General features: G+C 36.1%; 1 protein-coding gene across 1 annotated transcript; it reads right to left on the minus strand.

Annotated features, from left to right (window-relative positions):
* Nucleotides 1-6,401: 6,401 nt before the first annotated feature.
* On the minus strand, nucleotides 6,402-11,976 carry LOC122303731 (26S proteasome regulatory subunit 4 homolog B-like). Its single transcript, XM_043115643.1, has 6 exons — nucleotides 11,497-11,976; nucleotides 9,961-10,206; nucleotides 8,890-9,059; nucleotides 8,607-8,823; nucleotides 8,346-8,486; nucleotides 6,402-6,736 (listed from the first exon to the last, which is right to left on the minus strand). The coding sequence occupies exons 1-6, from the start codon at nucleotides 11,974-11,976 to the stop codon at nucleotides 6,653-6,655; spliced, it is 1,338 nt and encodes a 445-aa protein (XP_042971577.1). The 3' UTR covers nucleotides 6,402-6,652.
* Nucleotides 11,977-12,063: the final 87 nt, after the last annotated feature.

Here is a 12,063-nt window from a genome sequence, read left to right on the forward strand (position 1 = left end):
ATAATAATGTAAGAATATCGATGGAATGCATTGTGCGTGACAGCAGAATTAAAGAGCATTAATGGGAGGACCCAACGCGTGGGTATTAAATGGCCTGCACACACACACACATATATATATATATATATACAGGTAGAACTGCATGTATAATTTACTAGCTAGGTCCGGCAATGGCAGCTTAGTTGAGTGAATTAATGGACTCCTTGCATGGTGATGATCTGTAGTACTGCATGCGCACAGTAATTAAAGAGATGACACCAACTTTGTCCTTGTATCGCTTAGCTGTTAGGTTTTGAATTAATTAGTATGAGTGAGAAATAGTCAGTCAAAAGATAACGTAGGCCATAAAAGTATAGAAGCCTGTCAAAGACAATGTCCCACATTGGTGACCACACATGAATTACTTCTTTCTGTACTGAGGCCATGACATAATACATATATGTGTGTGTATATATATATATATGTATACATGTTGCATGTACATGATAATTTACCACCTAATAAATATATATCGATCACGTGACCATATATTTTCTGTCTAATGCTAACATTGTACGGGCTGGTTATAATATTTGTTTGCTCAATCGAGACCTAAAATAGAGAGAGATATATATATATATATATATATATATATATATGAAGTAGAGACATCAAATAGTATATATAAATATATATTTATGGTTATGTTGAAAGCCTTACTTCATGCATTTGTCCATGTCCTATGCTTGAAATCTTCAAATTTCATATTAAATTAAAGAGAATCTTTTTCCTTGTTTATACACAGTTTTTTTCTTTATTCTGTTTGGCTAGAGACTAGAGTATATATTATTGATTTGTAAAACTTATGATGCATCATGGCAATTCGTAACGAAAAATGATATTTAGTTTTAAAATGTATAAGTTTCATAAATTTTATTTAAAAGATAAATTTATAACACAAGAAAAATTAATTTTTATTTAAATAAAATATACAAAAAGTATACGCTCTAAAACTTACGCATAACATAACTCCTTCCAAATATATACAATTTATTAATTCTTTCCCAAAATAAATAAAAATCAAATACTATTATAAAGTGACAATACTGGTGCATGTACCTCATGACTGTCTTCTAACAGCCCTAGGTCGCTGGCTAGTGGCTAGGTCTGCTCCAATCGAAATAGACTATAATAATGGGAAAAGCTTAAATGCCGGATGGGCGCCAAATTTGTGACATCCCTAGTTTTTTTTTTTTTTTTTTTTTTTTTTAATGTTTTTAATTAGTTATTTTATTAATTATTATATGGGTTTTCTTATCTTAAATTAGTTATTATTATTATTGTTATGATTTTTTATCGTTTTTACTGATTAATTAAGTTGTACAAATTGTTTTAATGGACATTTTCTTGTTATTATTCATTGTCTATATTTATTGGCACTTTATTTCAAATTATTTTATTGTTAGATTTTACTATTTTATTTTACTTAGTTCCTATGTTTTTAAGTTAAATTAATGTTTTAAATCTTCACCGTTAGATCAGTTTGAAGACCCAAAAATGAAAGGCCTGAATTTAATTTCATTTCCTTTTTCTTTTCCTTTTCTAAACTCTTTTCTCTTTTTATTTTTCGCTCTCTCTTTTCCCACCCCTACACCCGATAGACAACCTCTCCTTTTCTCTCAACTGTGTGTTTCTCCTCTAGCCAGCCAACATGCGCAACCAGCAGCGCCACCACCCACCTCGCCACCTCCTCCACAAGCCGGCGACTTCTCCCACCCCAGCCTCCAACCCTCTCTCTCTCTCTCTCTCTCTCTCTCTCTCTCTCTCTCTCTCTTCGTAGCACGTGTGAGACCCATTCAGGTTCTTCCCCCTTGTGCAGTCGAGTGCCACTCCACGACGTCACGGTTCATCACGGCAACTTTCCCTCTCACCAGTCAACATCCTTAACCAAACCCAGCCTCTCACGACAGTTCATCTTCCTCCATCAAACACCCAACCAAAAATGGGTTTCCCTCTCTCTCATTAGCACAATCTCCACTGTACACTACCAACCACGGCCACCATCCACTCCACCAACCACCATAAGCTCCTTCATGCCCAGGCCAAGCCTCTATTAGCTCACCTTTGATTTTTTCCTATTTTGAACCTACGGCCAGTCCTTGTAAAATCACTATCTGTCGTTACTCCGTCACTTGTGGCGTCATCCATAGTCTTGCGCACCTTTGATATTCCAAAATTGCCTTTCCATTATTGTAAATAATTTTTCAAAGTATTTATTGAGATTTAAATGTATTTTTACACTAATTTATTTTCTGTAATCTGATTGGTTGTGACGAGCGTTGGGTCTGAGAATAGTAGATTTATGGATTGTGGTTGTTGTTGACTATAGGCCTTTGGTCAGATTTGAGGATGAGTTTATTTGTGGAGTTAGACTGTGATTGGTGTATTTTTATATGATGTGTGATATACCATAACATCAAATATACTATTTGCATGCATTTTCATATGTTATATTTGAAAACTGGGTTTTCATATTAAGAAATGATTTTTGGGTGCATGCATAATGAAAGAATTGAAAAGAATGAAAGAAAGGAAAAGCAACTATAGGAATGGTGATAAGCATCAATGGTAGTAGAGTCTCACATATGATTCTCACCTACATTGCAAGTTATAGGGATGGTGGTAAGTCCCACCTGTAATGTGATTCTCACCTACAGTGCAAGTTATAAGGATGCTGGTAAGTAAGGATGGTGGTACGTTCTACATGTGATTCCCACGTATAGTGACTGAATGAATGTATATTTATATGGGTCATTTTTTGAAAAAATAATTGTTTATGATAAATAGATATGTTAGGTCTTTTGGTCCATGATTAAATGGATACGAGGACCATTTTCTAAAAAAATGATGGATTTATGTTATGGCCATTTTCTGAGAAAATGGTAGATGGTATTTAATATCCTGTTTTGAGCCAAATGAGATTTTTGGCATGCATTGAAAAAATGGTTATTTTCGGAGAAAATGATAGTTTTATTTCTTGCATGTTTCATCATGTGGATGCATACACATTGGTTATATTTATATGTTTTTATCTCGTGGATTGTTTGATTGGTTACTTATTGAGACTCATAATTTCATGTGATTTTCCTATCTTATGGTTTCATTTTATGGAATCGTAGATTTTGATGCAGAGAATAACATTGAACCTGAGGAATTGGCTCACCGGAGGAGTGACTTATGATTGCTTTTTATCATAGGATTTGTTTCCCTTTTTGATTATATATTTTGGCTTTTAATTTATTTTGCTAGATAACTGTATAATCTTTTTAAAATGCTTTTATTTTAGTGGTTTTGTATTTAAAATTTTGGTACTTAATTGATTATCTTTTATTTATCTCATACAATCTTTGTTGTACCCTTTTTATATGTATACACACTTAACACTTGTCATTTTGTCACGTGTGACCTGTATTGTCATTATTTGGATGTCACAATTCTCATCTTTTTCATACATGGGAGTTAGGGGCGCTACAAAATTTATTTTTGCACCAGCCAATGAGAAAGCAGCCACGTAGGCACTCTAGGAGAAATGAAGATGAGCCCACATGCACCAAATGTTGCCATCTTTCTCTCCTCATTACTGAACGGCACTGCCTCTTCTCTTCTCGCATCACCGGCTCATCGAGGTTCCACCAACAGAAGCCGTCACACTTTTCCTCTATCGATCTATCTCTGTTTCTCTCTCGTTTTTTCTCTCGCTGTTACTCAGTCCCAATCTCTCCTTCATTCTCTCTGTCTATCAGCTTTCCACCAAGAGTAATCGCAACCTTGTAGAAAATCACACAAAACAGTGTGTGGTTTCAACAAAGACGATGAAAGCAGCCCTCAGGTCTGGGTGTAAGGATCTCTAAGATTTTTCAACTCTTTATTTCTGTAACCATCTGAGGAATTTTTTTCATTTCTTGTTTAGATCTACACATATTACTGATCGTTTTTTAATTTGGTTTGCTTTGGTGTACATCGGTATGATTATTTTACTCAACTTGTAGAATTTCCAACATCTTAGAGATTGTGTTTGGGTTTGGTTAATTTGTGTTTGTGTTTGGGTATTTGTACTCATACCCACCCTCTGTTTCTGGAATCTTCTAAAAGGATTAATTTTATTTTAACATGTACACATGTATTACAGACTGTGTTCGGATTTGGTTTGATTTCATATAAATGGGTATATTTTTTATTGAACTTGTACAAATTCGAACAAATTGTGTTTCCATTTCATTTGGGTCTTATGCATATGCATATGAGAGAAGGAAAAGAAAAGGCATACCCTGGAGATGCCAAGATTCACGAGCGAAAACCAATTTGAGGCACACCGAGAAGTTTGTATAGAGAAGTGAGGAATACAATAGATGAAAACATGAGGAGATGGGAGCTTGAGAGGGAGAGAAAAAAGCTAGGTCTGTCGATTCGTTGAACGCAAATGGGGGGTTGTAGGTGGGAGAGAAAGAATGGGATGGGAGCTCGTTGAACGCAGATGGAGGAGATGGAGCTCGTTGAATGCAGATGGATTTGTCAGGGGGCTTGGAGGGGAGAGAAAGAAGGCAACCGGTGCGTGCGGGCTCATCTTCAATTTTCTTAAAATGCTTACGTCGCCTTTTTTAATTGACCGGTGCAAAAATGAATTTGGCACCCATCCAGCTCTAAGATTTTTCCTATAATGATATATAAAATTTTGACAGAGACGCCTCAAAAAATAAAAAATAAAAAACCCTACCAGCCGACCAAGGTCCAAAAGTGTGGAAAAAGCTATTAAATTGTAGACCGTCACGTTGAACTTGATTTTTTTTCCTCCGTTTCAATTAATTAATTTTTGTGCTGTTCTAAAATTGTCATCCATGCAAAAAAAATTATATAAAATAAATTTATAAATTGATATAATTTCATAAAAAACATAATATTAATTTTATAATAAAAATAATTTTATAATTTATATATTAATATTAATTTATAAATTTATTTTTATATAATTTTTTTAAAATAAAAAACTTTCAAAAAGACTTTTACTAATAAAAGTACTGCACGCGGATTAACAACTGTTTTATAGCATTTTTTTACTTTCAAGATAAAGTCCATCGATCCCACATGGCAGCACGCGGCCAGCCAGGCAGTAACCTAACTGCATCAATTTCCCAAGTTCCAGATATCAATCTACCACAGTACTATATAACTAATGACTACCCTCCAACGACACTGCCCGACAACTCTGCATTCAGCAGCAAATAGCCAATGATAATACTGCAACACAGCTAGCTACAACAAATCCAACATGAACAATATATAACAAAATAACAGGCTAAAAACATCACAACGTCCAGTTGTGTTCTCGAGCTTAGGACTCGACCCTAAAATACAGGAACTTTTGGGAGCTCAAGAGCAGCTTGTGATCAGTGCTTCTGAGCTCGGAGATAGATTTTTTGTCTGGGGGAACTTTGCTTTTCAGCATGAGATAGATTAGAAAGAAGTCATGTAGGTACTATTCGAATGGTTACTACATCCATACATAAAAAGAAGATAAATTATATTCTTCATCTTTTATTTTGTCATTTTTATGCACTCATACTGTTTATGTGTGGCACGTCATCTTGAGTGGGGATATGCCAACAATTAAAATATGTTACCTCAATAAATGTGATTAAAGATAATAAAATTAAGAATGTAAGAATGAAGAGTAGCATTGTTTAAAAAAAAATCGAAATGAGTTTTTCTGAATTATGAATGAGCAATGTTATATATAATCATTTTTATATATTTTCTGTACACTCTATTGATATATTTAGTTATATTAATTTTTTTTAATACGCAACTAATCATATTAATTAAATATATAAAAAAATACATAAAAATAACTGTACATATAATTTTTATTTACAAATATACAGATTATTGCACTTACAAAGGATGCTTAATATGTGACAGATTATTTGAAAATATGATATAGCTAGTAATCCACCTCACCGAAATGTCAACTTTAGCAAAGCGGCCCATAATTAAGAGGTACAGGCTTTTAGTTTTTCTTTAGGGCTGGGTTTGCGTACCTAAATTTAAACTATCTTATCTCATTTTATTTCATATAATCATTATAATTTTTATAAATTTTTATATAAAATATAATAAATAATTTAATTTTTTTAAATCTCAAAATAAAATTAATATGAATAAATTATATTATAATAATATTTTATCTAACTATTAACAAAATATCTTATCTAAACTGTATAACAAACGAAGACTTAATCTGCTAGCTGCACTGCGTCAACTTTTTAAGAAGAGGAGGTACTGCAGACAATTAGCAACTTTTTGGACTCCTTCCAAGAGAGGAATGTTCGATGTTTGTTCTTTCTATAATTTCCTTAAACAACATGAAAAATAACTCCTACTTCCCTCGTATAGTGTATTGTATTCGAAAGAAAATGAACGGTCAGCTTTTGCCCAAAGGAGGCACCAACACTGAGTTGTAAACATTAAAATGAGAACCACCTTCTTTCAACAAAGGATTGCAATTGTCTGAGTGAATAATCTAGAACTCAAACAACAAAATTATAAATAAAAATAAGCTCCAAATCCAAAACACAAAGATTATACAGTGAAGTACGACGTGTGAGGAATTATATCTTCACATATAAAGTCCCTCTGGCACCCCTTCTTTCTTCTTGAACATCACCTTCTCCTTTGCCTTCTTGAAGTCCACATGTGTTACCTGAAGCACATAATTAAAATTTGAACATTAGGTTAAGTAAGCCATTTAACCAACTCCAGAAAATATGCCTACAGCATACATAACTTCAAGGAGACCCTAAATAACATCATCCTTGTTCAAAAAAAAAAAAATCTGAGAAGATCTACAGGCTTGTCAAATAACTGAAACACTTAAAGCTGCCTTTGACTTCAGGCTTGTCAAAAAACAAAATATTTTCCTTTTGGTATGTTTCTTCCCTTCAACAGCAAATTGACATCACCCACTTCCTGTTTTGTTTAGGTTTTTTTTTAATCGGTAGTCTTCTCCCACTTACTAAGTTGCCAACTGACATAACAAAAGCTAAAAGCATAAAAAGGGTCAATTCCCAAGCCAACAAGATAACCTGAGACTAACATGGTCAAGCTAATAACATGATACATAGAAGAAAAGACTTTTAAAGTATACAGTATAAAACTAGATCACGACAACCTTTTCATAGACGTGAGATCTGGACAACATTTATACAGTTAAAAGGACTGTGATGTTCTATTTCCCTTGAAAGAAGTCCATCTCTCTGCTTCAACTCTCCAACTCGTTCCTCTATCAATATGCAATATTGGCTCCAAATTGTTTTTTGATAGGGAGAATATTGGTTCCATTTTTAGAGGTTCATAGTATACATACATGCATGCATAAATACATACATACATACATACATATATATATAAAGTCATCGAAGAATTTATGAAAATATGCAAAAGGCATAGTCCAAGTACAGATGCAATATACAAGAGGAACCACTGTTTTTAATACGTACCGTACCGGCCGTTACGGCCAGTACATTCCGTACTGGCCACTGGTCCGGTACAGGTATTGTACATGTTTCGAACTGGCCGTACCGGCCTATATTTCGGCCTGTACCAGCCAGTACTTTGGCCTTCACCTTTTTTTTTTTTCATTTTTTCAAACTGTAATCTCATTTTTTGACCCCGAATTCAGACCAGACTATTTACAATTTACATATATGTATTCATGTATAATTTATTCATATATAGACTATTATTTTGAAATATAATTTATAAAAAAATATATATATTCATATATATAATTTATTTATATATTGACTATCCCGAAACGGAACACGAAACGGTACCGGTACCGAAATATTTCGTTCCAGTGCCTTGACCGGTACGACATCCAGCACAGTATTCAAAGCATTGAGAGGAACACCTAATTAGGAGAGGGGGGGGGGGGGGGGGGGGGAAAGGACACTGGAGAAGAAGACAGACAAGAACATCTTGGAAATTCAGCCCATAGCTTCCACCCAAAGGAAAAGAGTAAATAAAAAATGGAGCTATATGGCTGTATAAACTAAAGTGATTAAACTTCTGGGCGAGAGTAACAAGATTCCATTAAAAATAGAATAATGCTACTATGCCCCTCTATTTTGCCGCCCCCCCCCCCCCCCCCCCCCCCCCCTTCCCTTCTTGACCTACCATGCATTTATTTTAACAAACAAAAAAAATCTTTTACTTACTGATTAAGGAAGTGACTGTTAGTGTCTAGTACAATAAGAGAACAAAAAAGAACCTCTTTGCCAAACGTCATAAAGAATCAAAGCAGAATTCACCTTCATACGGCGTTCTCTTAAAGCAAGCAAGCCAGCTTCAGTGCAAATTGCCTTTATATCAGCTCCAGAAAATTCATCCTTAGTCATAACAAATTCCTCCAAGTTGACATCATCAGCCAATGTCATCCTTGATGTGTGTATCTGCAGTCCAGAAATACAAGGTTTAAATATTCATATAATGAAGCAAAAATGTCAGATTCAATATAGAAAAGACTAGGAGAAAATACATTCAATATTCTGCTTTCGCACAATCACATTTACCTGGAAAATGCGCCTCCTTGTCTTGATATCAGGAAGAGGGAACTCAATCTTTCTATCTATTCGGCCGGGCCGAAGTAAAGCTGGGTCAAGACTTTCAATCCTGTTTGTAGCAAGAATCACTTTCACATCTCCTCTTGAATCAAAACCATCCAACTGGTTCAGCAATTCCAGCATGGTCCTTTGAATTTCACGTTCTCCACCTGAGTGGGCATCATACCTGTGGGACAGCCCGATCAGAAACACTCACACCTGAGTAGCCACCATTAAAAGTTCACTAACTCACCTCTTTGTACCGATTGCATCAATTTCATCAATGAAAACAATTGAAGGTGAGAGGTCATCAGCTACTCTGAAGAGTTCCCTCACTAATTTTGGGCCATCACCCAAGTATTTTTGAATCAATTCACTACCAACAACACGTAAGAAAGTTGCTGATGTTGAGTTTGCTACTGCCTGAAAAGAGCACAATAAGCTTACAAGTTCAAACTACGTCAACAGTGCAACCATTACAAGAAAAACCATAGGAGGCATGATGGTGCAGATCAAAATTCAACAGTGCAACCATTTTAGTCCACATATATATTACACATACATTTCAAATGAAAAACATCTTGAAATGTTTAATCCAATAAGGTGCCGATATTTATGTACAAAAAAAGCAAGGAGGGGGGAGGTGTCCATGGCATCCTGCATTTAGGTGGCACATAAAAGCAAGAAATTTACATAATGACCAAGAAACACAATTTTCAATTCATAATGCATGTTACGGAGGAAACATACACCTCAATGGAGAATATATATTAGCTCTATAATAATATAAAATGGTTGCCTGGTACAGAATATTTCACAATATGGTGGATCACTGTACTTGTTGCTTCACCAAAATGATCACATGGTTCCATCATTTCTTCCCAATTGTTGTTCCAATATCTGTTCTAATGCAATTAGCTTTCATCAGTAAGTACACACCAGAAGGAGGTATTATTCTTTTTTTGAATGTTGTTTTCTTTTATAAGAAAAGATAAAGAACAGAACACCATTTCCGGGATAATTAGAAGCTAGGTACTAGGAAGTTGAAGTTGAAGAGAAGAAATTTTGCTCACACGATGTGTCTGTACATTTAACAATTTAGATATGTAGACTGTAACAATACACAACTTGATGCACAAACCTAACGCAAGCAATGAAGGGTTGAAGGATATGGGCATCATTTACTATCTCCTCAATTAAGCGGTTTTTTGTCCATTTTAATGGTGCTAGCTAGATCACATTCAGAGAAAAGGAAGGGAACATAAAAAAAGCAGTAATTGATATCAACAGAAAGTAGCAGACAGAAGGAAAGACAAGTGCACACCTTCGCAAGCAAAGTCTTGCCCGTTCCAGGCTCCCCATACAATATGACCCCCTTAGGCGGCTTGATACCAATGTCTTCATATAATTCAGGATGCGTTAAAGGGAGTTCAACTGCCTCTTTAATCTCCTGTATCTGGGCATCTAGGCCACCAATGTCAGCATATGACTCTAGAGGAGCCTTCTCAACCTTCATTACAGACACCATTGGATCAACTTCATCTTGAAGAAGCCCAACAACAGAAAGAACCTGAGAGGGACCAAAGATATTGAAGGTGAGATTATTTCTTCCTTCTCCAATGGCATAGCTATTACAGGAAAACAAATAACACAGTAAGGCGAATGGTTTTCACTTTTGGGAGAATAGAGAGCGTAACAAGATGAACTAGAACTTCATCAAGATTGATTTGGTCTGTCTAACCGTATTGTTCGACAATCTTCTGAATATTCAGACCTCATAGATTCAAGACAACCAAATCCCCCAATTCCTTAAGCCTTCCAGATTTCCAAACTTCTCTATGATGAATATGTTAAGATAACATTCTATACGCCAACTGCCTACTAAAGTACCCAAATATTTTTTTTTCTTTTTTACTGTAAATTAGCGAACCCAAAGCAATTGGAATTTCACCTGTCTCAAGCAGCAAAGGTAAAGCGACACAATTGGCCAATTTCCAACCAACCAAAAACTGTTGCTTTTTCCCTTGTAATTTTTAATAAGTTTTTCATTGTGTCAGAATTGTAACGAAATTAGAAACTTTATGCCCTTTAAGGCTTAGAAAGGTACACTAGCCCCAAATCAATCAAAAATTTTCAAACCTGAGGTGCTGGCTGTCTCAGGTGTCTCCTGATTCATAAACAACGGTTCACTACTAATACATCTCATTAAAATCATCAATTTCAGGTGCCAATGGGTCCACATCATCAAATAACTAACCAATACCACTTGCTTCACTCAATCGCTAGATTCAGGTGTATCAGTTCACATCATTAATATTTTTTTATAAGTTCACATCATTAGAAAATTAACCGATACCATTTTCTGCAGAGCAGTTCAAATTACTCAAATAACCTGCTTCTTGCCACCCCTAAATTTGTGTAGAGTTTATTTGAAACCTTAAATGCGTAGAGAGTTTATCCCAAAACAAAATGGTCCTCTATCCTACACATATATGTGCCTAAACCATGCACCACCAAGCTTTTAAGATTGCCCCACAAGAATCCTAAATTGTTTTAAGCAACACACAAAAATGGGACGCCAAATCTCTTATTTCAATACTAACTATTCACAGCAAGAAAACAGTCGATACAGAATATCGAATATAATATTAATATAAGAGCGGATACACACACATAATAGACAGAAAATCCCCAACACATAACCCTAACCCCACGTTACTACAATCTAAGATTTCTATTTTCGTTAGTACGCACTTCACATTGAACAGCCCAGATAAAAGCAAATTATTATCATACCCCGCATCACTTTCTCGGCACCAAACACTCAATTAGCAACGAAATAGAAAATAAATTCCGTTACCTTATTATGCATCAAGATGGCGCAGCCAGGCTCGAGTTGATCCTTGTCCACGAAAGACAAGATCCCCACGTAATATTCAGGCCCCACCGAGGACGACACAATCGCGTGGTTCTCATCGATGAGCTCCTCCAGGTTCCCAACGCTCATCGGCGACCCCCTGAGATCGTCTACCTTGGATCTGTCCTCCTCAGCTTTCTCCTCCTGCGGCTTGAGCCGCTCCTGGTTCGTCACGAACTCTTCCTCCATAAGGAGATAGTCCTTCACGCGCTCCAGCTTGAGGAGCCGGAGCTTGCACTTGGTCAATGGCGTCACGGTCGGGAGCCTAGCCGCAGCCTCGGGGCCCTTCTGCTTCCGCTGCTTGCGACCGACTCGAGCCGGCGGGGCCGCGGGCTCGAATTTCTTCTCCTTCTTGTCGGAGCCATCCGCCTTTCGATCGCCGGGTAGACCTCGGTTCAAACCGCCCGGAGTTCCTTGACCCATGCTTTCCTTCTGCGAGGGCGAGAGTGAGAAAGAGAGAGAGTGCTTGGGAGAGAAGTAAAAGGTTTGCGTTGGTATCGACGTTTGAGA

This window comes from Carya illinoinensis, chromosome 3 (genome assembly GCF_018687715.1).
Source record: "Carya illinoinensis cultivar Pawnee chromosome 3, C.illinoinensisPawnee_v1, whole genome shotgun sequence".
In the NCBI taxonomy this organism is placed as follows: Eukaryota; Viridiplantae; Streptophyta; class Magnoliopsida; order Fagales; family Juglandaceae; genus Carya; species Carya illinoinensis.